The sequence below is a fragment of the Peromyscus leucopus genome, chromosome 9 (assembly GCF_004664715.2).
Source record: "Peromyscus leucopus breed LL Stock chromosome 9, UCI_PerLeu_2.1, whole genome shotgun sequence".
NCBI lineage: Eukaryota > Metazoa > Chordata > Mammalia > Rodentia > Cricetidae > Peromyscus > Peromyscus leucopus.
The window spans coordinates 92,192,881-92,220,482 of record NC_051070.1 but is presented as its reverse complement, the minus strand read 5'-3'; the positions used below and the strand labels follow the sequence as shown (position 1 = coordinate 92,220,482).

Sequence of the window (27,602 nt, the reverse complement as noted above, 5' to 3'; positions counted from 1 at the left end):
CTGACTGCCAGGAAAATGCACACTAAAGGCACAAAGGAGACACCAAGGATAAAAGAAAAACAAAACACCTCAGACACCAGAGACACAGACATCGGCAAAGACACCACAGCCGGAACCACCATGTCTTACTTATACTCCTGTTGTTGTGACAAAACCCCATGACCAAGGCAGCTTACAAAAGAAAGCATTAATTGGGCTTATGGGTTCAGAGGGCTCAAGTCCCAGGACAGTAAAGCAAAGGCATGGCGCCAGCAGAAAGAGCTGAGAGTCCACGCTTGATCCACAAGCAGGAAGCAGAGAGGACACCGGGAAGGGCATGGGTCCCCCAGTAATGCACCCCCTTCAGTAAAGCCATACCTCCTAACTCTCCCCAAATAACCACCAATTAGGGATCAAGTATTCAATGCCTGAGACTTATGCTGGATTTTCATGCAAACCACCATCCATATTCTGTATCCTGCTCTGGAGAGTGTTAAACAGTATAATGTTGGAAAGCTAGTAGTAAACTAGCTCTCTTTTGTAGTAAACCATACAACTACTTAGGTAGTACCGAGGTATTAAAATACATGAAATAAAAATACCTAGGTATTACCTAAAAGAAATAGAAACATATCCACAAAATGTCTCATGTGATAAAGTTTGTTGCAGTTTTGATTAGCATTCCAGTTTTGGAAATAAGTATTCAGCATCATGACAATAAAATGTGGTAAGTATTTAATCTGCACACAGAGGTATTGTATATATAAAGTATAGTGTGTATCTAATATACAATATATTTAAATGTATAAATAAAAAACTAATTCAGAAAGATAATGGGAGTTGAGGCACAACAACCTAATGTAAATAGAACTAATATACATAAGATAGAGGACTGCTACAGGCATGGCTAGAATGCATATGTTGGAAATGTATGAAGTCCACCACTAACCTCCAGCCCCAGCCCCAGGTAGGAGTCACCTAAGGTGATGTGAGGGAGCTGTGCACAGAAGTGTGTGTGTGTGTGTGTGTGTGTGTGTGTGTACCAATGATTGTATATGTCAAAAGTCATTAGGCTCAGCACTTAAACATCACACTATGCATATGTAAGCCATGTTGATTTGAAAGGGGGAGTTTGCAAAGTGGACGAGAGAATTTTATCTATTTGGGAGAGAAGAGCTGGTGAAACACTGTTGTTTTCTTAAAACCTACTAAGCAAAGAACATTTCCCAACAAGCTGAGATTTCTTGATTTCTGATCTTTCTTTCCCTATATCGCTGCTTGTTGCATTTTCAGGGTCTTGGGAGAAATTCAGTCAGCAATTAACCAAACTATAAAAGCAAAATTGTCCAGCACAATACTGTCCTTTTAAAATACATTATTTTCTGCATGGCTTAATTTAATCTCTTAGCAGAGGGTTGTGAGCACAAGCTTTTAGTGGCAGGCTCAGCATTTGTGAATGACATATGGTACAATCAAAACAAGGCAAAAATGGATAAATAAATAGCACACTTTAAAAATCCAAGTACACACAGAAAAAAAGAACATCCAGATGCTTGCATACACTTCAATTTAAGCACCCAACTATAAAGATATCTGTGAATTTAAGAAAAAATAATCGAACCTCTGTCAATAAAGTTTTCTAAGAACATAGAACAGGCTGTATTAGAAAGCTATTATCAGAATCCTATCATGATGTGAGTTTGTAAAAGACTTGTGATTTAAAAATGATCTTTGTTGCTAAGCAGTACATCAGCTGCTCTGTTCTCCAAGGGTGGAATTTAAGATGATGCTCTGTGTGACATATTTAAGCTGTCTGACTATATCACATTAAGATAAACGTCTTTTATTCACTAAAAGCTGAAACTTTTCTAGGATCACTTAATCATCATCTTAACTATAATTTGCCAAAATCAAGTGTATGGGTTTGTTTTGTGAATGATAATTTGGGTGAGCATGTGCAGGGAGACAGAGAGGGTGAGAAATCCTAGCTAGAGTGGCTGGAACGGACTGAGTCTGTGTGTGTGTGGACACAGTTTTTTATGCACAGCTGTGCTCCTCCTCAGCAAGGAGGACATCTACAGTGGACAGCAGCTGCAGTACCAGCCTGGTCCTCCCACTCCTGCCCCCTCGGGCACACAAGGCAGTTCTTCACGAGTCTGCTGGTGCAGGCCTGTGCTGCACAGGGAAGTGAGAACCTTAGTGACCACACTTTAAATGCCCACTCCATCCAAAGTCACAGTGGTAAGCAGAAATTACTGCCTACTACATGTTCCCCTGGTGTGTGTTCTAGTGGCCCCTGGACTCTGGTAGGTAGGTAGTACAGAGGTGGCATCCTGGCTGAAGTATTGGCCTTTAGTGCCAGACTGGGAATGCTTACGCGTTGAGCCCTGTGGACTGGGAAGCTGCAGTTTCTCAGCCTCTCCAGCATACAGACAACCATTGTTAGATTACCCAGACCTTCCTGTGTAAGCCAAGCTAAAGAATGCCTTCTGTAATATATGCACATTCTATTGCTTGTGCTCCTCGTGTTCCTCTATAGACCTGCCCGACTGTATCATGAGGCTCACTACAGCTGTGTGCCTGTTAGCTACAGGTAGATGTCTGGCTGAGGTGAGGCTCAGTTCAGACACGTCGGCTTGAGGGTTGTGACTGTGACATATGGTGAGGCATGTTGTTGTCTTAGAATGGCTTATGTACTCCCCCATCCCAAAGCTCTTACACTGCTGAGACCAAGCTTTGATGCTGCCACCACAGAGTCAAGGACAGTGAGGTGAAGGATGCTTGGGACTAGAACTGGCTGTGACAGGGAGGTGGCTCTGTCAGAGGAATGGGAGAATCCTGAATCTCAGGGAAGACAGAAGATAGAGCGCAGTGACAGATTAGCTGCAGGTGACCCTGACTTTACCCCTCTCAGCCACTCCAGCACATCTGAACCCAAAGACTAGAGCTGGGTGTTAGTAGAAATACAGAGAGGGTTTAGGGAGAGTCTGGTTGCAGCCAGAGAAGGCGGGGCACTTGAGAGCAGCCCGATGCCCACTGCCATGCTGCAGACCACACGGTTATTCTGGACACTTATCAAATGACCCACAAGGGCAGAGGCCTAGTTTGCTTTGTTCACTGGGGTATCACTGCTGCCTACAATATTGGCTGGCACCTAGGGGGCCCTTTGGAGGTCCTGGCTGAAAGGATAACTGAATGGCGGGCATCTGAGGCAGGAGAGGTGGAAGAACAGGAGGTACCTGAGTTGGCAGGACTGAATTAGTGCCTCCTGCTCCCAGTGAGATCCCCATGGCATGTGTGTAGCATAGAGAGGCATCCCAAACTCTCATGTGTCTCACTGAGACTGTGGATGTCACCAAAGAAGTCACAGTCTGTGGAATATTCCTTTACACTGTGTGAATATAGGTCACTGTGATTGGTTTAATAAAGAAGCTGACTGGCCAATAGTTAGACAGCTAGAAGTCAGGCAGGACTGACCAAAAAAAAAAAAAAAAAAGCACAAAGGAAAAGAGGAAGGGTCTCGGGAGTCCCAAGGAGACAGAGGGAAAGCAGGAGATGAACTTGCCATACTGAAAAAAGGTCCTGAGCCATGTGGCAGAGAGTAGATAGAAATATGACTTAATTTAAGTTATAAGAGCTACTGAGTGAAAACTGAGCTATCGACTGAGCATTTATAATTAATAATAAGTCTCGGTGTGGTTATTTGGGAGTTGGTGGGCGGGACAAAAAGTCTTCCTACAACAGTCAGGTCTCAGAAGAGGGGCAGAAATGGCGAACCCCATGCTGGAGATGGGACTTCAAGGATTATGAGCACATAGGACACAAACATTTAACAAAGACAGGTCAATGTCCCCAAACCATAGAAATAGGTTTACAGCAATGAATATCAGTAAAGGCCACCCCAGGCAGCCAGAGGGCCCTGCCTTCCCACTGGCATAAGCCTTCCTCAGCCTCCTCCTGTACCCAGCTGCCATCTTGGCAAGAGGAGATTGAGAACAGAACTCTCAAAATGGAAACAGTATGCTTAGGTCCTCAGAGACAGACAGTCAGCAGAGGCTCTGTCTACCTGTGGTTGCAACCATCAGGGATGGTGGCTCAAATCAAGTGACAAATCTGCAGGCCTAACTTCTACCCAAACTTCCATGAAATAAGACATACTGTCATAGTTGCTAATATGCTCTCCACAGGTATGAGGACCTGAGTTCAGATCCCCAGCACCCACACTGAAGGCTTAGCCTGTCGTCCTGGATGCATGCACATCTGCAACCCCAGCACTGGTGGGGAAGAACTAAGCAAAGTCTTCTTTACAATTCCTACATTGATGTTCTGCTCAGGTCTAAAATAATACCCACAGGGTCACAATTGCGGGCTCAATGCATTGTGAACGGTGTCAGAACCCCAAATAAGATGTGACTGTCACAGTCTCCGAAGCACCCCCATATACCTCTCGCTGTCAGACATTTGAGTGAAGCCTGTACCTTATTCTAATCTAATTTATTCTCATTCTTAATAGCTCCCTGTATCAGTTCTCATCTGGGATTTCAGAAGTTAAAGGGAACGCCTTGCTTCACTTTCATAGTAGGTAACTGCAGTACTCAGCAGGAACAGAGTTCATTAATGAAGCTTTCTTGGCTCTTTTGAAATATATATTTGTACTCATCTTTAACAGCCTATTTTGGAATTTTCCATAATCTAAAATAAGCTAAAGTAGGGGGATAAATAGCACATGCCCCCCGAGATGGAAGTCTGTGGTGTTTCCTGTCGGTTATCAGCGAACCCACCAATCTGTAGCATTCCACCAATTCACCACAGATCTCCCTCCAGGCGGGCGGATCTGCAGTGGTCCACTAATTTCTCCTCCCTTTAGTGCTCATTCATAATGAGTTCTGTGGCTGCGTTATTGGTGTTAGCTGCTCTGAAACAGCCTTCCTCACACTTGGAACAATCATAACATTGCTTGAGGAGAGCAGAGACAGCATAAAACATAAGCGGAAATAATAATGGAGAGGGCAAAGGGCCTACATGACCAGGAAGCACAAAGGAGGCTGTTGGGGGAGGTCGAAGGGCACCAGGGGTGACGGAACAAAGAGAAGTGAGGAAAGAGAACCAATAAAAAAGATAGTTTAGAAGTGCCATAATGAAACTCAATTCTGCAAATGCTAATTGAAAATTTTTAATTAAAATAGAATAAAAACAAATAAAGAAGTCAATGAAAAGATAATAATAGTCATAATAAAAATTGGTGCCTAGTGAGAGTAATGCAGACTAGCTGCTTATTTTCTTTTGATAAGATGCACTATATTGTTCTTGTTGGTTCTTTAATAAGACTGTGTTTTCCTCTTAGTATTTGATTGCTTTTGAAAGGGAAAGATTATTAGTGTGCTTAAGGTAGTACAAGGAGAGAAGTTTTGTGTTTTTAAGGTAGTCACAGAAGCTTGGTTTGAAGTCAACTATCTCTCGATGGTCCATAAAGACTGAACATTCTACTAGGCACCTTGTGCTGGCTTAGGGACCCAGTGAATGTGTTTATCCACATGACTGGCATGCACTGCTTTCCTGCAGAGCTGCCCCCTGGACGAGCCAGCCACAGACTAAAGCCCTCCTTCTAACACAGGCCTGCACATTTGATAGAACTGATGCCATCTTAAGTTATATGCCACATAGCCAGGATATGAGCCAGGAGAATTATAAACAAAGCAAACTTTTCTTCCTTTTTAAATTGTTGGTGTGTGTTTGGTTATGTGTGGGTGTGTACAGGTGTGCATGTGTGTTCATGTGTGTGGAGGTTAGAGAACAACCTAGGTCATTCCTTTTTTCTCAATAAATAATTAATTTATTGTTTGTTTGTGTGTGTGTGTACCCACATGTGTGTGTGTGCCCATGTGTGTATGCCACGGTATGCACATGGAGGTAAGAAGAAAACTTATAGATGTCACTTCTCTCCTCCTACCATGTGTGTCCCTGGGATTCCCAGTCATCCTGCTTGGTGTCAAGCACCTTTACCTACTCAATCTCAGTGGCCCCATCTTATTTTTTTGAGGCAGGGTATCTTACAGGACTAGAGTTGAACAAGCAGGCTAGGCTGGCTGGACAGTGAGCCTCAGTGATTCGCCTTCCTCCACGTTACTAATGTTGGGATTACTATAATTGCCATGGTATCTGTAGAGTTTTACTGTTGCTACTGTTGTTATTGTGTGTTTATCTGCGCATGATGCGTGTGTGGGCCTCAAAAGGGTACCATGGTACATATATGGGCATCAGAGAACAGTTTTGTGGGTTCAGTTCTCTACATCTGACTTTACATGGGTTCTAGGGATCACTCTCAAGTTAACAAACTCGGGAAGCAAGTGTCCTCACCCCAGCCGTGGAGCAGTCCCTGACTGGCAGGCTTTGTCTTTGTTTTTATGTGAATATTCGCTATGCTTTGATTTTCTCTGAACTAAAGCATCCCCTCCAGAAAGGGGGAGTAAATAACTCACAAATAACAAGAAGTTCCCGAAGTTAACAAGATTCCCAGGGCCCTTCTCCAGATGACAGAAACTGTAAGATGGATGCTGGCAAGAGGAAACTCTTCCCAAGGGAGCAGCTGTCCTGACTTGTCACCCATGCTTGGGGGCCCTTTGGTGCCACAGCTGCGTGTGAACCATGCCTGCATTTCTAAGTAACCCCTCATCTATACTCCTGTAAGTAACCCCGATAAACACATTGGCTTGTCAAGTCAGCCTCTGGGGGAATCATTTCTTTGCTCTGCTGTTGGTGCCCTCTCTGGAATGTGTAGACACTTTTCCCTTCCCCCCAGGAGAAACCACTCAGCAGTACCAGGACCGAACCCAGATCTTCACGCTTACAAGGTAAGCACTTTACCGACATCTCTCCAGCCCTGTTCCTCCTTTTTAAAATAAAAAATAAAAATTGAACATTTTATTTATTTGTTATTTTTATGTGTGTGGGGTTTTGCATGACTATATATCTGTGTATCGCATGCAGACAGTACTCACAGACACCGGAGTGGGGCCTTGGATCCTCTGGTACTGGAATTACATACAGGTGGTTGTGAGCTACTACATGGGTGCTGGGAATCGAACTCTGGTCCTCTGAGAGAGCAGCCACGTTCTCTTGACTGCTGAGCCATTGCCCCAGCTCCCTCTCTCCTTTATCAGCAATAATAAGTCCTGGGTATTTTATCTTTCCGACAGACAATGTGCCACTGCAATGCTTATGTGGAAAGTACTGCCTAACTGCCAGTCACATGGGTCGGTAATTTCAGAGAACTCTTACATCACGGATCTACAGTCCCCTCAAGATGTAAATTCTTCAAAAAAAAAAAAAAATCATGCTTACAGTTAAATAGAAGAATTACTCCCATGTTCATATTTAAGTAAAACCAATCTTTCAATTGTACTCTGACTTTTGAAGTTGTGCTGTAGATTTGAACACATTAAATTTTAATTCCAATATTCTCCAAAGCTGGTAAATGCTTCCTCAAAACCCCTTTCTTTGGCTGCACCGATTGCCTTGTTTTTCTGGCCATAGCCTGAGAGTCTGACGTCTCCAGCTGAACCCAATCTCCAAACATGTAAGGATACACTGATGAGTAAAACCGTGTGGCAGTGGGGATTTGCTGAGTGATCTGAGACAGATGAGGCTTGGGAAGTAGACGGTACAGAAATGACAGAGATTAGCTCTGAGCAGCCAAGTGCTGGAGCTGGGGGCTGTGTGGAGGAAATGGTTTGCTGATATATTTGCGATTTTCCACAGATATATTTTTAAAGCTTAGAAGTGATAATAAATATATAAAATGATCTCTCTCAAGGTGTTTTGCTGAAGATAAGAGGATTCCTCTTGTTCGATTTTAAATGAACCCCTCCCACCACCACATGAACCTAATGAAAAATGACCCTCATATCCACCTGGGATCCAGCTGGAGCGTTGCAGTGCAGCCTCCAAGCTCATACTACGATGGAGAGAAACAGCTACATCTCTTGCATCTTAATCTACTAAAACATATAATGTGCGTGGAAGGGTGTGTTTCATACTGCTGCCTGATTTTATGCAGTCAAGAGGAAAATAATAAGCAAGGTGAGCCCTGCTCCCAGCCTGGGACTCAGTGAGAGCCACAGCTCCAGGTTACCCCTCCTAACATCAGAAAGCCAACGTAGATCAGCCTTGAAGCCACAGCTGGGCTCAGCAGTTAAAGTAATGAGGATGAGTCTCCCCAGAAGACAAACGCATGGAGTACTCAAGTTTAAGATTCTTGAGTACCTCAAGACATGCGTACTCTAGAGCGGTGTTTCCTTCTCTCTAGAACAGGGTTCTCTGAAACACCATTACTCCAGGAGTGAGTGCGGTCTGTTCCCTGAGACTGACTCGTGTCTCATTTCCTCATAGAGAGCAAGTCTTTGGGATGGTGGGAAGGAATCAATGACCAGACATGACGACCAAGAATGAGCCTTATGGTCCTGTCGCCTTGAGCCCCACCCTCAGGACAGGAGCAGCACTTCCGAGGGGTGTCCAAAGACTCAGCACACTGCCAAGGTCCAAGAAAGGGAGGTAGGACAGAGCAAAAGCATTGCCAGCACCAGGAGCCCAAGCGAAGCTCTGGACTCCTCCAAGCTGTACTCTGAGAAACACTTAGATACCAAAATAGTTCTGGAAAGAAAAACCCAGAAGCATTGAGAGTTGAGGCTTCAACAAGGCATACGCGGGCAGCAAGCAGAGAGGATACACAGACCAGCAAGAAAAGTAGAAAAACAAATGGTATTCTTCTCTGAGTGAACGTACACGTTTATCCTCAAGTGCGACAAGATGGCTAAGGAAAATAAATATTTATAAGCACTAGGTGCTACACACAGAGAGCATTAGCTTAACATGATGACGTTCTAAGAGTGCTTCCTGATGATCTGGTTTCACAGTATACAATAGATTACAGATAAGTTCTGTGGAAGATCAGTAATTCTGAATTATTTAAATTCATTTGTAGAATATAATAATGGATACAAATATGTAACTATATGATGAGGAAATACTTTGCTTTTTGACTACTTTCCTTATTGTAGGCAATTTTTCCTTAAGACAAACATGAAGAGCTTCAGACAGACTGTTGGAAGGCCTCAGGTAGGACCGAGAGTTTTCTGCTTACCTGAGACAGCAGAGCCAGCTCATGGTGACACGTGAGAGCATTCCTGTTGGCTTCCATAAAATACCTCTGGGTGCGCCTCCGCTCCCTCTCCAGTTTCTTCTCCAAGGCCAGCTGGGATGTGGATAAGGTGTCTAAATACTTCATCATCACATCTGAGATCATGGAACTAACTTCTACAATATCTGGACGGGCTTCTGCATCAGGAGTGAGGCACCTGAGAGAAGGCAAGGTAAGTGTAACAAAGGTCATGGTTGGAATGGCAAGGAGAGGTCAAGTTCAGCCCAACTGAGTGTCCATCATGCTACCTGCACCCAAGAGCAGGGACAGGGCCGGGCGGTGGTGGTGCACATCTTTAATCCCAGCACTCAGGAGGCAGAGTCAGGTGGATCTCTGTGAGTTCGAGGCCAGCCTGGGCTACCAAGTGAGATCCAGGAAAGGTGCAAAGCTACACAGAGAAACCCTGTCTCGAAAAACCAAAAAAAAAAAGAGCAGGGACAGGACAAGCCTCAGACACAGCTCTGAACTCAGCACTTCTCAAAAGACATCCAAAACCTAGGGAAGGGGCAGCTGCAGGGCTTTGCACTCGGGCTCACAGCCCAGGCTTGTAGGCTGGCCATGAATATCTCGGGTCTCGAGGTGGACAAGGGAAGGATCTTCTGCATGTCTGACAGCTTTCTGCAATTGCAGCTAGCTCATTGGTCAGCCGGCCTAACAGCTGAAGAGTTTACCCATCTTTAACTAAGATGTCCAGACACAGGCGTGTGGACTTCTGGAAACACACTAGCAGAGGTTCCCATGTATCTCCATTCCCATGGAGATTCATTCTTCAGAGATACATGCATGATTCCCTAATCAAATAAGCATAAAATCATGCTGTAGGGGAAAAAATCTGGAATACTCCTCTCATTCACCGACTCTGTGCTCCAGTCAGAGATGAGATGGAAAAAACTGCAAGGGATAGTGTTCATGTTTTACAAAACAGAGTTGAAGGCAGGGTGAGCACGTGATGATTCCCTTGTCCTTCCAGCTCATGGCTGGCTAAGCTTGCTAAGCATCATGTCTGCTTGAAAACAAAGCAGCAGGCAGCTTACGCAGTCAGCCAGAAAGCAAAACTCACACACCTGGAATAGTTACTGCATAAAAGGAAATAGTCCTCCTTGGAAAAGAAAAGGGAAAGGAGAAAAGACAGGAGAGGAAGCCGCCCGCCCGCCCGCCCGCCGCACGGCTGCCTCCACAGCCCGGCCGCACACTGACTGTAAAAATAGCAATGCCGGCACCAGGCAAAGCAACAAGATAGATTCTGTTGTTGCTCCAGACTCTTCAGGGTGGCTAAATTATTCTCCCAATTTAAAAGCTTGCTTAGGAAAGGAAAGTTTTGATAACAAAATGTGTGAATACACCATGTAAACAGGAAGAAGGAAAGACTGCATGTTAGAAATGCAAATACTGTGGGCTGTGCCTGACAAGAATGTGCAAAGTAAAAATGAGGTGCTAGGAACTCAAGAAATGAGGTATATGTGATTGGAAAAAACACGGAGTTTAAGAATGAGTAGTGTGTGTTGCTAATAGCCTGTAATGACAGCAGCCAGGAGGCTGAGACAAGAGGATAAGGAGCCCAGGCCAGCCTTTAAAAAAAAAAAAATCACTAAGTTATTATCAAACTCAGTGGTGGTTTTGTATGCCAAGGTTCTGTCTAGTGGCTGGCTGACAACTGGTGCTGAACATAGTAATTTGCTGAATCATCGATAGTTATTAAGAACTTTGCTTGTACATAACCTTGCACCAATGTTTTGAAGAAAATAAGGGACTAAGAAAATGGGAAATCTGAAATTGTTCTCTAATTCTACTGGAACTTAGTTCTTCAACACTAAAAATTCAAAGCAAATTAAATATACAATTGCATTTAACTCACAATAGATCATGGCTTCAAGTGTTCTAGAGATAAAACTTTCTTAATGCAAATTCAGATAATTAGGAATCTTGAATAATTTTAAATGAAAATGTTATAGCATATACCTTGTGATCTTAATTTAGAGTTAGCAATAAAGTTAAATTACCAGGTCTAAATTATTATCATTGCTTAGTAGTTTAAATTATAAACACCTTCAAAAACATTTCATCTGGGAGCTGTGGAAATGGATCAGTGGATAAAGCACTGGCCTGCAAAAGGATTTGCACACAGAGAACCCAAATAAAAGCCACACAGTTGTGGTAGCCAGCTCTTAGGAGCCAGAGAAAAGGGAATCTCCAGGACAAGTTGGCCATAGACTAATTGGTGAGCTTGGGTTCAGTTGAGATACTTAGCGTCACAGAAGAGAATGATCAAGAAAGACACTCAGCATCAACACTGGCCTCCAGGCACACACACAAGCACCCTCATACATGTGGACATATATACATACACACACATTATATGCATATATATATTACATATATATACACATGTACATATATGCATGTACACCACACCACCACACACACATACACATGCAAAACAACAGCAATAAAGCATTTCATATGGAGTCCCTGCTAAGTACCATTCATCCTTTGAAACATTATGATAGCAGTGAACTCAGAACCTACTGTGAAGACTATTCCTGGAGCCCCCTCTGAAGCCTCCAGACATCCATTGCTAATCTTGGGGTATACTTCCTGAGGTACCTGTCCTTATCTTGCTGCTGACATTTGCCCTTTCCCTGTTCTTGCTTCCATGTCTCAAAGTTGTAACTAAATAAATCCAACTCTACATATCTCCAAAATTAGTCCACTTCCCCAGCTAATGGAAGTGGTTTTGTCCGTCTTAGCACTATACCCACGGTGTGCAATCCACAGCACAAGCAAAATCCCCCACCTCCTCCACTCCTCATCAAACACGGCCTTGTATATAATGGAATCTCATTTCCCTCCATCTTTCTTCCCCTTTGTCTGTTCCTCACGAGCCCACCAACATGAGCTTTGAGAAGAGAAGCCGTCACTATGTTCCACTCTGCTTGTCACCCTTGGTGACAATCCCTGTTACACCAATGATGAAGCAGACATAGAAATCCCTTGACCAGCACCTCCAGTACATAGGGTCTCCTGAGCAGCACCTGCAGTACATAGGGTCTCCTGAGCAGCACCTCCAGTACATAGGGTCTCCTGAGCAGCACCTCCAGTACATAGGGTCTCCTGAGCAGCACCTCCAGTACATAGGGTCTCCTGAGCAGCACCTCCAGTACATATGGTCTCCTGAGCAGCACCTCCAGCACATAGGGTCTCCTGAGCAGGGTGTTCTATAGAAGCCGAGGCTCAAGAGACTAGGCCAGCATTCTGTATATGTGGTCAAGAAATTATTCTACAAAGAGGTAAGGCATTAACCAGCATAAAACAATGACCTTTCAAGAGTAACCAAAGAGCCAAGTGAATGGCCACTGTAGTATGTCATTGGAGATGGTGATATATGCAGGATAGACATAAAGCCAGGGTTTCAGAGTCTCAGAAAGAGGCAGAAACTTGTCCATCTAACGGGACTGTAGGACTTTTAACATCCAAAATGAAAAGGATGTGGTCCAGAATGATGGAGCAGAAAACTAATGTTGGTTCCACGGAAGTACCAAGATGTCCTTGACACTGACACCAGATGTCAGCCATAACTCCCAGAGCCAGTGTTGACTGAGGGTCTGGTCTGTGACAGGCACTTCTCTGCATACTCAACAAGTTAGAAGCAAGGTAACAAAATGTCTGCTCTCGAGTTTACTTAGTGAAGAAGAGACAGTCAACAAATAAGTATGTGTATGCTTATTGTGATATCTTAGGGGCATAAATTACGCTTTTTGCTGCTGTCACCAAATATTAATACCTGATTAAATGGAGGATTATTTTGGCTCCTGCTTTAGGGAGGGTTCCTTTCAACCCTGGTGCTCGAAACTCTGACCAGAGTGGCCCACAAAGCTCCACTTACAGCACTTGGCAGCGTCTTTAGCCCACTGCTCCAAACTCTTCCATATCTGTTCCACAAACCAGTTGCAAAGATCTACAAATGGGGCTGGAAAGATGGCTCAGCCATTAAGAGCACTGGCTACTCTTCCAGAGGACCAGGGTTCAATTCCCAGCACCCACACAGCAGCTCACTACTGTCTGTAACTCCAGTTCCAGGGGACCTGACATCCCCATACCAATGCACATAAAATGAAATTAAATAAAAATGAAAACAAAAAAGATCTGCCAAGGATGTGGTCAGATTTCTCACAGCAACATCATTCTCAGTACCGACTTTGTGTATTAGTTTTCTTCTTTGGTGTAACAATCAAATTACCTGACAAAAGCCACTCAGGGAAATGGGGTTCATTTTGACTTATCACTTAAGAGGAGATACAGTCCCTCGTGATGGGAAAGCATGCTGGCAGGAGTGTGATAGGACCATCTATACACAGTGTAAGGAGAGAAACCGTTGGTTCTCAGCTCGCTTTCTCTGTTTTGCTTCAGTCTGGGACTCCATCTCATATGGTGATGCTGCCCACATTCAGGCGGGTCCTCCCTCATCACTCAGCCTTTCTGGGAACCCTGCCTCAGATATACCCAACAGTATGTCCCTTAGGTGATTCCAAATCCATCCAAACTGACAACAAAGGTTAACAGTCTCAGAAGCACAGAGACTGGTTTTTAAAGCAGGCTAGAGAGCACCGAGACAGTAGGTGCTCAGAGTGGGCTTCCCGATCTGAGATGTTTCTGTGTCGATCCATGGGAAGTGAGGGCAAGAACCATGCATGTGACTGAGAGGGGAGGGTTTCAGAAGAAAGGACCAGTAGCGGAAAGGTCATGAAGGGAGGAGCCGGAACCCCGAGAGCAGCAGGCAGGACTGGTCTGAGTGTGAGGCCAGGAGGCAACAACCTTTATTAAACTCCTGCTATATGAATGGGGAAAGCCTCTCATTTTTTGAGAATTTAGTATAAAATACAGTATTACCAACGTTTAAAAGTACCTGCAGTTTTATCGTTGCCCTATCTAGCTTCTATGTTACTCTTTTTTTCCATATTTGTGCATATTTTATTTATTTCAGAAAAATAGATTTTCACACTATTTGTTTTACTTAGTTTCACATTACACACATTTTTCATGTCAACATAGGTTTTATAAATAGGCCTAATAACTGTACATCTCTGTCAAGTTCTTCTTGGATATCCCATCAGTTTCCAAAGAGTCACTATTACTAATGATGCTCAAACATCTTTCTAGGTTTGGATTACCTGAGGGACCTTTCGTAACTATTTACCCATAGGTAGTGATTACATAAAGACATGGGGATTTTATGATGGCAGCTATATGTTGTAAATTGTGAGACTATTTACCTGTTAATGGTATCTGTCACTTTTTCAGAGTAGATGCCTTCTGGCACTGGCTCGTACACTGCCTCCACTATCTGCAAGGCAAACAGAAAATAGCAACAGCATCAAAGAACCATGCTATCTGTGAGCAGTCATTCATGGCTACAATGGGGATTGCTAATAAATTCATATAACATCACACACAAAAGTTAATCAGGAATGGAAACATCCCAACAAATGAAAATTAATTCCAATAGCCAATTAGACAGTTCTAGAATACAGAATCTTATTCTCCAAGCTGAGCTAAAGTTAACCTTAGGCTCATGATAAAGTAATCCAGGGGATAATATAATATGGTGGCTTGTGGGCCTAAAGTGGAGTCTGGGGATGAAGCTCAATGATAGAGCATTTGCCTAGCATGTGTTAGGCCTTGGGTTCTATCTCCAAACCACAAAGAAACAGTATTTGAAAATTTATTTTCATAACTTTATATAACAAATGAATACAACAAATAGGAATATAAAAGCACTGTGATAGATATTTAGAGGAGAGATAAGATAGACTGGGTTGTGTAGGAAATCAAACAACACATGCTTCTAACTGATGGCTGTGTAAGTCACAAGGGTTTTGTGAAGAACAGGGTGTGTCTGGTAGCTATAGGAGGCCCTTTTGTTCCCTGTGGCTTACTTTAGTAGCCAAGGAGAGCATGTTGGTACTACAGAAGGGAGGACTCAGAGTCGCCATCTGATAAAGGATGCAGCCTGCAGCCCAGACATCAGCCTTCTCTCCATACGGCTCACTCTTCAGGACCTCTGGGCTGAAATACATAAAGGATGTTAATGCACACTCAGGAAGGGAAATTAATTGGCACTGGAAGAAATCCAATTTTCACATTTGAGGTGTTGATATAAAAAAAAACGAGTAAATGGACATTAAAATGACTCTTAATGACTTTGCCCTATACCCATACTTCTCTCAACCCTTCTCAGAGAAGCATCTCCTTGAAGTAGACAGCAATTAACACAAAGACCCTCAACTAGTCAATTTACAGATAATAAGAGATTGTGTGGTACTTGTCCCTAAATGGTAAATACATATTATACTCCTCCCCCCAAAGCACAGGGGGCTCTTCACAGAAGAGGGGACAGAGAGATTGTAAGAACCAGAGGCAGTGTATCCACTGAGATAACAACACATAGTTTCAGATTCAACAGGGCAGATGCACTATGACTTATGCCAACCGTGACAGCATGAACAAGACCCATGCAAGCTACAGCCAGATAAAGTCCCGGTGTAGAAGGGGAAGGTGGACACAAAAGTCCCACCACTATCTGGGGAGGTACTGGCATTTGATAGATGCTAGGAGAGACAGCAGTTTTCTCTAACGATATCACACCTGTTAGGTCTATCCCACCCCACAGCAGGCCCCACTGCCAAGGCTGGCTGGGAAACACAAACTGGACTGTATGAGGAAAGAAAAATGAATAACAAAAGAAGAAATCTCAGGGTTGGATGTGAAGGGATGGGCAATTAGAGAAGGTGGTTATAGAAGAATGTGGGGGAGGAGATTAATATGTTGAACAAAAGGTGATGCAGGAAAAGACTTACAAGGTACTTGCTCTCTCTTCCAGCTCTTAAAATCCCTGTAAACACAGCCATGCAGCCACCACTAGGCCTGCAGGCTGGATGATGAGTAGCTACCTCCACTGGCCCCACCCCACCCCAGCCAAGAGACTACAGTGCTTTAGTGAGCCTGGATAACACTGTGACCCACAGCCTCAGCTGGAACCAAACACACTTGCCAGTAAGAGTGCACTCATGGGGCAACTCAGCCGATTAAAGCCAATGAGATTAGAGGAAGTCTGCCCAAGTTAGCTTTCACTGAAGGTACCTCTCTTTGGCTTATATGAGTAAGGGGAAAGAGGCTGTCTGATAAAGCTTATCAAAAGAAGAAGAAAGGCAGGGTGCAGTGACTTAGACCTGCAACTCAAACACTCAGGAAACTGAAACGAGAAGATAATGATTTCAAGAACAGCCTTGGCTACATTGAGAGCTCTGGGCCAGCCTGGGCTACGTAGTGAGACCCTGTTTCAACACAAAACAAAAATAAGAAGAGCCACGAGGAATGTGATGAAGCTTCAGCCATGTGAACACAGTGGGCAAAGGACCGAGACCTCTGACAAACCAGGCCGGCAGACAGGACAGTCAAATGGAGGAGACGGCAACTTCCAACTGCTAAGTCGTCCAGGAAACAAGTGTGAGTTCTGTGAGAAAGGCCACTCCTGCATTTTTCATCTTCAAAAAGAAACCAGCCTTTGGGAAATGTGACTGAAGTCATACTTAATCCCTACTTGCTCATATGCTAGGTGGCAGATATGTGTGCGGTTATTGTTCAGACAATGACTATAAAACAATTCGATGTCTTGTGAACTGAATAACTATAAAACAATTCGATGCCTTGTGAACTGAATAACCTTCAACTTCCTCACATGAGATGAGCTCACCAACACTAGGAAATAAAAGAATTGAAGCTAGCTATGCTTTTGTAGAAGTTAAACAATACACACACACACACACACACACACACACACACACACACACACACACACTCACTCCTAATTTAAGATGGACTTTTCTTTTCCAAGACAAAAGAAGTGAGTGTGCTGCTGTAATGGTACAACTTTATGAAAACATCTCTTACATTGAGTCTGAACTCCCCTGGCCCTCACAGTCAAGTTGATAATACCCCTGAGATCACTTAAGACTTGCTATCCCACTGTCCATCAGTCTGTTTGAAGCTGGTCTTTAAGAGAACTGTGTAAGAACTAACCTTTCTTCCCTCTAATCCCCCAGGTAATCAGCTTTTACAGCCTAAGCTAATGCAAACTTTAATCTCAAGTTCTACTTTCTTCCATGCTGCTGACTCTGAGTGATGTATGTGCATGTGTGTTATGGAAATAATTTGATGAAAGCTGTGAACAAGCTGGAAACACCCTGCAGATACAGCTTGTGTTGGCAACACTGACTGCTTCCAGGTCAGCTGGGGTCAGTTGGAGCCAGTTACTTAATCTTTGTAGAACCTGGCTGAAGATTTTTGTAAAGTATCCCTCATTCCTTCCCATGTGATGCTTTCTGTGCCATCTAATAAAAGGGAAAACAAAGCCCTTTGTTAGACACAGATAGAGGACACAGGGAGAGAGGCGGAAATTCTAATCTGGGCTCACTCTTGGTCAAACTAATCCAAGAGGAAGCCTGTGCTGTCGCTCCGTAAAGATTTAACCAATGAGGCCGGGCGGTGGTGGCGCACGCCTTTAATCCCAGCACTCAGGAGGCAGAGCCAGGCGGATCTCTGTGAGTTCGAGGTCAGCCTGGTCTACAGAGTGAGATCCAGGACAGGCACCAAAGCTACACAGAGAAACCCTGTCTCGAAAAACCAAAAAGATTTAACCAATGCACAGAGCATATCTTATATGACATTTAACAAAAACAGATCTTTGGAAAAACTGAAAACATCTTCAATTAAGTGTGCAAAAACTGTCATCATTGTACTTTATACATAATAAAAATGTTCAATAAACTTGAAGGTAGAGTAGAGTTGGGTACATATCGAGGAGCTACATGTATCCCTCTGAAATATTCTAGTAAACAAATAAGCATAACTCATGTCCAGTTGCCTCTGAAGGGAGGCTGGGATACCTTTCTCCTGAACCACAGACACACCATACACACACACACACACAACACACATAACACACTATACACACACTACGCAACACAAACACACCCCACAACACAATATACATACCCATCACCCCACCCCACACACACATTATATATATATATATATATATATATATATATATATATATATATACACACACCCACACCCCACACACATACCCCACTTTGCACCATACCACACACACCACACTACACCACACCACACACCCACACTGCATATATATATATGCATATATATACACATACATACATACATACACACACATATATATGTATACACACACCCACATCCCACACTACACTACACCACACCATATCATATACACATACACCCCACTTTGCACCACACCACACACACCATACCACACACCACATTACACCAGACACACCATACTATACATGTAGTAGGTAGCTGTTCCAGCTTTGATCTGGAAGTTCCAACCCCCACTGAGGCTTCGGAAACTGTCACACCTACAAGGTGGGGCCAAGAGAGGACCCTGAAGACCTGAGATCCAGATGTGCCAGCTCTCTTAGTTCCTGGACCCTGGATGCTGGAGGTAGACTGAGGAGAGTTCTCCAGAGAACACCGCTGGATTGCGACACACCTTTCCCAGACCCTGCAACTCACCTATCCCTTCCCATGTAAGTTACCACAAAATAAACCTCCCTTTTTACTACATAGAGTGGCCTTAATATTTCAACTAATACATACATACATACCCCACCCTGCATCACACCACACACACCACACCACATACACACTCACACCCACACACTCCCTCCCATACTACACCACATATACCAAACCACATACACTACACTACACACACACACACACACATACACACATACCACCACACACATATACACACACATACAAATCCACTCATACCCACACCCAAACACCCCACCCCACCACACCACACATACACCACACACACATACTACACCACACACACATCACACCACACACACATCACACACACACATCATACCACATCACACACATCACACCACATACACACATCACACCACACACACACACCACACACACACACACACACGTATCACACCACACACACACACACACACACGCATCACACCACACACACACACGCATCATACCACACACACACACAAACACGCATCACACCACACACATCACACACACACACACATCACACACACACACACATCACACAGACACACACACACACACCACATCTGCCTTTGAAGGGTGATTTCACCAAGAGTAAAGGCAAAGGGAAAGAAAATGAGAAAGATCTAGCTGAGAAATAAAGACAAATTGTTTTCATTTTAATTTTTCATGAGTGTTCCCTTGCTGATATACAAACAATTAAGCTGCTAATTGCAAGTAATTCTTATTTACTCACTAAACGAGGAAAATAAATGGGGACCTCAGTGAATTTCAAAGCATACTAGACCTGAACATTATGATAGTTTTAAAATAATTTACTTTCTTCCCAATGGAACTAAGTGGATGAGATGAGATGACCCATGCTGAAAGCCTCGGGTATAGGAAGCAGACACTTCTTTTCTACAGCTGTGACACTTGGCAGCTAAGTGTCACTGTGATCAACACACACACACACACACACACACACACACACACACACACACACCTTGATGAGTGACACAGAGAAGCATGAAGACCTCCATGAACCCCGCACAAGATGATTGCACATTGAAACATCCAAGGTTTAGAAGCACTAAGATGAAAACCACGCAGAAATACACATAAAAATGACACACGAGCTACTCAAGGTGTTTTCCATGGATGTTCAGAGTAGCCATTCTGCCACAGCTGTACGTTTACACTGGAATAGAACAAGTCAACAATTCACACCTAAAGCTGGCTTAGCTATAGAGTGGGAAGTTATGGATTAGAGGTAGTCTGCCTCACAATGGACTATAATTGGAGATTGCAGTAGGAATTCTGGTTAGCTTCATGGAGATGCAGGTGGCCATATGCACAGAAACACAGGCCCAGAAGTGATGGTCACACAGCATCCATCCTCTGCTTCTGGATCCTTTCCTTGATAGAGATCATCAGTGCTCATTTCAGGACTAGGGCTAAGGCTGAAAACCTATAAGGTTATTCAAACTAAAAGAAGCAAGCTAGGCCAGGCGGTGGTGGTGCACGCCTTTAATCCCAGCACTTGGGAGGCAGAGGCAGGCGGATCTCTGTGAGTTCGAGGCCAGCCTGGGCTACCAAGTGAGTTCCAGGAAAGGAGCAAAGCTACATAGAGAAACCCTGTCTCGAAAAACCAAAAAAAAAAAAGAAGCAAGCTAAACTACCTCATACTGAAAGGGGTATGTCACAGGGATACAGAGGCAGAATATGGGGCAGTATCACCAACACAATAAATGAAACAGCTTGCTAATTGAGTTGGCTGCCATTAACAACATGCCATAGACTACAGGAAACAACAGCTATTTCTTTTTCAAAGCTCTGGAGGCTTGGAAGTCCATGAGTATTGTGCCAGCCAGTTCAAGTTCCCAGTGAGGGCCCTTCCTTCCTTGAGGACAGCCCTTCCTCACTGTTCTCTTATGGTGCAGAGGGAATGAATGCAATCTCTCTGGTGTCTGCTTGATAAAAGGTATGAATCTGACCATGAGGCTCACCCTCTGTGGTAGTTTGGATATAATTGGCCCCTATAATCTCATAGGGAGTGCCACTATTAGGAGGTGTGGCTTTGTTGGAGTGTGTTTAGCCTTGTTGGAGGAAGTGTGTCACTGTGGGGGTGGGCTTTGATGTTTCCTATGCTTAGGATACCACTCAGTGCTGTGGATGATTGATTGATAAATAAAGTACTGATGAGCCAGTAGCCAGGCAGGAAGTATAGGCGGGACAAGGAGAAAGGAGAATTCTGGGAAGTGGAAGGCAGAGGCAAAGGCGATGAGAAGCATGATGTAAGATACCAGTAAGCCACGAGCCACGTGGCAACTTATAGATTTATAGAAATGGGTTAATTTAAGATATAAGAACTAGATAGCAAGAAGCCTGCCACGGCCACACAGTTTATAAATAATATAAGTCTGTGTGTTTGCTTGGGTCTGAGTGGCCACAGGACTGGCGGATGAGAGAGATTTGTCCTGACCGTGGGCCAGGAAGGACCAGGAAAACTTCAGCTACAACTTGGTGTCTCAGTTGGCTTCCTGTTGCCTGCAAAATACAGCACTCTCAGCTCGAGCACCACCTCTGCCTGCCCACCACCATGCTCCCTGTCATGATGACAATGGACTGAACCTCGACAACTGTAGTGAGCCACCCTAATAAATGTTTTCCTTATAAGGGTTGTTGTGGTCATGGTGTCTCTTCACAGCAGTGAAAACTCTAACTCAAACATCCTCATAACAGGCCCACCTACAAATGTCACTATCCTGGCAGCTAGCACCTCAGCATGAACATTTGGAGGGACCACTTGTGAAAATGCTGAATTTCTGAAAAACAGTGATATATTAATTATAGAATTTATTATTGATAAAATACCAATAGTCAAATAATCTCACACTCACCTAGACAGCCTTCTGTGTTTCTGGAAATAGCCTACTGCAAAGACACATGCTTCTCCAAGTGGCACATGTAGGAATCATGGTCCTCCCTGACCTAACCTGAGACAAGGCAAACAACCCTCCTCATTCCCACACTTTCCCTTACACACAGTTACTTGTTCTGTTTTGTCCCCTCTTACTACAGGTTAGATCCCAAGTGTCTCATATCCTAAAAGCAGAGAGGCCCTTCTGCTCTAGGCTACCTTCTCCAGAGACACCAATGGGACTGTCCCCAAATGCAAAGTTGATCCCTTTGCTACCTCCAGGACAGAGCACATTTTCTCCCCTAAGCTACCTGTGTCAGGACATCTTATCAGAGCAACAGGAAATGAAACTAAGACAGGGAACAGAAGATGGGCAAAAGGTGCTGAGGAAGGTGAGGTGGTGATAGAACGGGGGGGGGGGGCAGAATGTAAGTAGAGGCTGCTCCAAGTCGGAGGATACAGTTGGCAGAGGGATGGAGACAAAGGGGGGAGAAGAAAATCAATAAAACAAATTATGACTGAATGCCAAGATAAAACCTAATACTCTGTATGCAATTAACTAGTCAATTACTTTCTGATAACTTTTACCGCTCATGCCACCGTAGAGAAAGAAGTTCAACCAGCCCCAGGCTCTGTCACAAACCAGCAGCTCTGAGGCACAGTGACAGCTGGACTCTGCCACTGAGATGAGTGAGTTAGCTCTATTACAACCTAGAGCCTAGAACCCTGATGTCCACAGCAATCTGTTTTGTGAATGTATAGGGCTGGTCCTCTCTGAGGATGCTGATCTATTGCTGCAGCCAGGAGACAGCCCCCAGCAGGCATCTGCCGTGGGTTGCCCTGCCTCTGCCCTGCATACCTTCCTGAGGAAACATTCCCAGTCTTTCTCCACTTCACTGTATTTTCTCACCTCATCACACGTGTACCCCGATAGCTTGTTCCCAAACTGAAGCACTCGAGGATCCTAACCCTGCCTCCCTGAGGACTTCTCTGATGCAGATTCAATGTCTCCTCTGCACCTGACATTTCATATGGATTCCTAACTCCTGGTGTGTCCCCCACCTTACACTAATGACTCACAATTATACCTAACCCTCTGGGCATCAGTTCATCCCACAGAAGACAAGATTATATTTGATGGATAGAAATAGAAATGTCTATGGACCAGACTATTGAAGATGAATAACCAGAGAGAAATAACAGGGCTGAGACAGATCATTAGTTGAGGAGTCTATGAAATTAGCACTTTGAGAGAAACGGGAAGACGGTCAATGAGAAGTATCTCATTGACAATGTAATGATGTAGCACCGTGGAAGTGGTGCTTGGAGACATCATAAAAGAGAATGTTTCCCTAACAAATGTTAGAAATACTGATACAGAACCTTGAAGAGTTTGGGACATAGTAAAGGCCAAGTGTTTGGAGACTCAGTTCTTGATTGAAGTAATTCACCTGATAATGTTTGCATCAGGAAAAGATAGAAATGGGATTTTCACATCCCACTGAGTGTATTAATTCTGAGTCTATTAAGAAGTACATTTGGTTTTCAGATATTGATTCACACTTCCATCTCCCCTGACTGCCTTTAAGAAAGAAAATGGGGATGGGGGTATGGAAAGATGGCTCAGTGCTTGCTGCTTTTGCAGATGACCCAAGTTTGGCTCCTAGCACCCAAGTTGAGTGGCTCACAACTGCCTAGAAGTCCAGCTCCAAAGATGTAATGCTCTCTTCTGGCCTTTGTGGGCACCTGCACTCACACAGACACACTCTTACACACATACACATAATTAAAAATAAAATAAGGCTTTTTTTAAAGGAAGGTAAACTAACACATCACTGTAAAACAAACAGGAAACAAAATCATACATTTGAAAAAAACATACAACATCTGTACTAGAGCCAAGGAATGTGTACTGTGCACCCACGGAGACCAAGGTCCCTCTGCTCTGTGAGTACAGAATCTAACAGAGATGGCATGATAAATGGTATCTACTGGCATATATGTCTAATTTGGACTGTAAAGTAGTCCATGCAGAACTCAACTCAGTTGGAGATTTAGCAACACAGAGTGAATACAATGTGTGTATCTGTGTATACACGTGCACACTTGTGTCTACGTAAATGTTTATGTGTGCTTCTGTGGCTGTTTGTGTTTGCTTGAGATGGATAAGCTGTTGCTGGGAGCTGGATCAAAGGTAATCACCGTGGTGGGAAATGAGTCAATGAGAATTAATGAGGAGGAAGGAAGTTGGGGGCACTGAGAGGGAATGAAGGTCTGGGTGCATTTTCTAGAAAGAAAGAACATACCAGTGGGGTATCTGGTGATACCCAAACCTTGGTTAAAAAGGCTCTCAGAAGCATCATGAAAATGTATTAATCCTTTCTTTTAAGACCCACTTATCATGATTCCTACCAGGGCAGAAGGCAAAAGGCACCCAGACCACCCCATGGAGGAATGAAGACACAGAGCTAGCGGACAGGCAGGCTGCCACCACTGTGGGACCACTGGACTTCAGTACTGACTAGATGTGAGATGGGAAGGCCTCTCCTCCTCCTGGTTCTCAGGTATCTGTCTCAGTCCAGTGGGTAGTGGTGTCCTTAACATGGAGACAAGGGAAGCAGACATGGAGGAAGAAGTTAGACCAGCTAGAGTATGATAGTCATGCTGGCATGATCCATGGCTGGGCACAGTGATGGCTAACACTGCTGTGTGCCAACAGTCTTTATAGACTTTTGAGGCATCACTGTCTGTAGTCTGCCATCACACTGTTCTCAGCTCACAGGCACAAGCTGCCATCAAACAGATAATCAAGACGTACTCTGAGCATCTCTTGGATGTTTCTGAAATACAAACTCCTTATCAGGGGAAAGACAAATGATGTCATGGTTTCTTTTTCTGATGCTGTGATATAAGGAAAATACTCCAGGGGCAGTTAGAGTCCATCATGGCAGCCAAGTCACGGGGGAGGGCTCTGGGAGCTGGTCACATTTAATCTACAGTCAAGAAGTATAAAGCAAAGGATGCATGCATGGGCTTAGTTTCTTTTTTCTATTTTATACAGTCCAGGGTCCCAGTCGTGGACTTTGTCCTATGTAAAAGCTGCCCGTGGTGACAGTGTCATCAAGCTGTCCTTTCCTGTAGGTCCAGTTTGGGATCAGTATGTGACCTCTCTCAGCTGTGCCATCCAGGTCAACCTCCCTCCTGATCTCTGCCCTTCTTCATGACTTTTTCCACCTGGTGTCTTCCAGAAGTATGCTCATCCTCAGAGACACCACCCTCTAACCCAGGTCAGGATCCACGTATGGGCAAAAAATGTTCTTACCCTGCAAGTCTGCAGGGGTGGTCTGCAGCAAACTCCAACAGCACAGACAGGCTTCACAACCTCCAGATAGTCATCCTTTCATTCAGTCAACAAACATGTTTACTGATCAAGTGCTGTATAACTCATGCTGCTACAAGCCTTAGCTACACAGGGACAAGCAGGGACCACACACAGCCCTGGCCTCAGAGAATGCATGTTCTGGCTAAGGAGACTAACACATATATTAATAAAAGTATATGAAGTGCTACAAAGAAAATAGAATACTTTAAAATATAAAGTTTATTTCATGAACTGGCATTGCCCTGTTCTTTGGCCTCATAAAAGTTATTTAAAGGGGGAATATGAATAAATATGAAAAAAAATCTAAAAATGTAAAGGGCTATTTAAAGACTACATATAGCCTAGCTAGCCTTGAACTTGGAGGATGCTCCTGCCTCAGCCTCCCAGGTGCTGGAATTTCAGGCGTGTACCACTGTGACTGGCTGGTACACTGCTAACAAATATATTTTATTATTTTTAAACAAATAAGAAATTTCTTATTCTACAAGATGCCTTAAACTGAATGGTTACTCGGTTTGCTCAGTAAATGCTAGATGAGCAGATCTAAACTACACAGTCCTGTGGGACTGAAGAAGGCAAGGAATGGCACTTTCTTCAATGGAGAATGGAAGAGACACTGAATGTGGGACTGTGCAGCTTCCCCACACCGGTTTCACTCTAACTCCCCACCACCTGCTGGTAACAAAAACACACAGGCCACGTGGTTTGAGGAGGATGAAGAAAATCCCACCCCCAGCATCTTTCCTGACAGTCAAGGATCTTTACTTTTATGTCACACACAAGATATTTCTTGGAAGGTCGGTAATAAATGGAGGAAGGGATTTAGGCCTGGGAAACCCAGGGCCAGCATATGTATGTTTGCTCATGACTGTCGGATGGGGATAAAACAAGTGGCAATAGCCCAACACGGCACGATGTCCAAGGCCACACAGTAAGGCATCGTTATAGCAACTTCCCCAAGATTAGATTGGGGCTTAAAACAGAAAGGAGGAAACAGAGATGGAAGAGCCTTTTCTTAAACTGTCCCTTAGCATCTGTATTTTCTTCTGAAGCAGTGGCTCTCAGCAGGACAGAGTACACAGCAAGAGGACTGATTGCAAGTTCAAGGCCAGTCTGGGAGACAGAAGGAGACTGTCACAACAGCAACAACAAATGAAGCTGCTCTGCATTGCTGACGTTCTGGTTTGCCCCAGTTACCCTTTATACCAACCTGACTAGAAACTGAGGTTTAAAAAGAAGCAGCTGTGGTTCTCAAGCTATGGGTCGTGACTCCTTTAGAGTCAAGCATCAGATATCCTGCATGTCAGATATTTACATTACGATTCATAACAGTAGCAAAATTACAGTTATGAAGTAGCAATGAAATAATTTCATGGTTAGGATCACCACAACCTTAGGAACTGTATTAAAGGATTGCGGCATTAGGAAGGTTGAGAAGCACTGGTCTGAGGGCACCTGCCTACAGGATGGACTCCTGTATGCCCAACTTCCTACAGCATTTGTCAATTGTTCTATCTTTCGGCACAGTCACTGGAGATTTTCAGAACTGAATGTGGGAACAAAGCACTTTACTCAACTCCAGATTTGAAGTGCTTCCTTCCGTGGTGGAGGCTCTATGTGTGGACAGAGTGGATGGAGGGAATGCTAGTGTCAGCCAAGGCTCTGTGTGGACAGAGAGAAGGATTAGGTGATGGTGGAGGCTCTGTCTGGCTGGAGGGATAGATACAGTGATGGTGTGGGCTCTGTCTGGATAGAGGGATAGATACAGTGATGGTGTGGGCTCTGTCTGGATAGAGGGATAGATACAGTGATGGTGTGGGCTCTGTCTGGATAGAGGGATGGATACAGTGATGGTGTGGGCTCTGTCTGGATAGAGGGATGGATACAGTGATGGTGTGGGCTCTGTCTGGATAGAGGGATGGATACAGTGATGGTGTGGGCCCTGTCTGGATAGAGGGATGGATACAGTGATGGTGTGGGCTCTGTCTGGATAGAGGGATGGACACAGTGATGGTGTGGGCTCTGTCTGGATAGAGGGATGGATACAGTGATGGTGTGGGCTCTGTCTGGATAGAGGGATGGATACAGTGATGGTGTGGGCTCTGTCTGGATAGAGGGATGGATACAGTGATACCCAGGACCAGGGCAGCTTTGTGTTCAGTTTCCATTCAGAGTTTTAAGAGCTTCAAAATGCAATACTTTTTAAAATATAAGACCTAGAATAAATTTACTCAAATAATTGTATGTCTTCTTTTCCTTAGATATTTAAAATGGTGGAAAGTGGGAGAGATAAGAGGTAGACTGAGAATTATAAACTGTTCACTGTTTAGGGAACTTTAGAGATAATCACCTCATGGTTAAGAAAAGAAGCAGAGCCGGGCGGTGGTGGCGCACGCCTTTAATCCCAGCACTTGGGAGGCAGAGGCAGGTGGATCTTTGTGAGTTCGAGGCCAGCCTGGGCTACCAAGTGAGTTCCAGGAAAGGCGCAAAGCTACACA

At 44.1% G+C, this 27,602-nt stretch overlaps 1 protein-coding gene across 1 annotated transcript in view; it reads right to left on the bottom strand.

The window, feature by feature from the left end:
* Nek10 (NIMA related kinase 10) overlaps positions 1–27,602 on the bottom strand; it is a 194,168-nt gene that overhangs the window by 57,022 nt on the left and 109,544 nt on the right. Inside the window, exons 24-26 of the mRNA XM_028856310.2 lie at positions 15,109–15,238; positions 14,446–14,516; positions 9,119–9,332 (exon numbers count right to left, since the gene is read on the bottom strand). Coding sequence (XP_028712143.1) covers positions 9,119–9,332; positions 14,446–14,516; positions 15,109–15,238 — 415 coding nt within the window. The remainder of the gene's footprint in view (positions 1–9,118; positions 9,333–14,445; positions 14,517–15,108; positions 15,239–27,602) is intronic.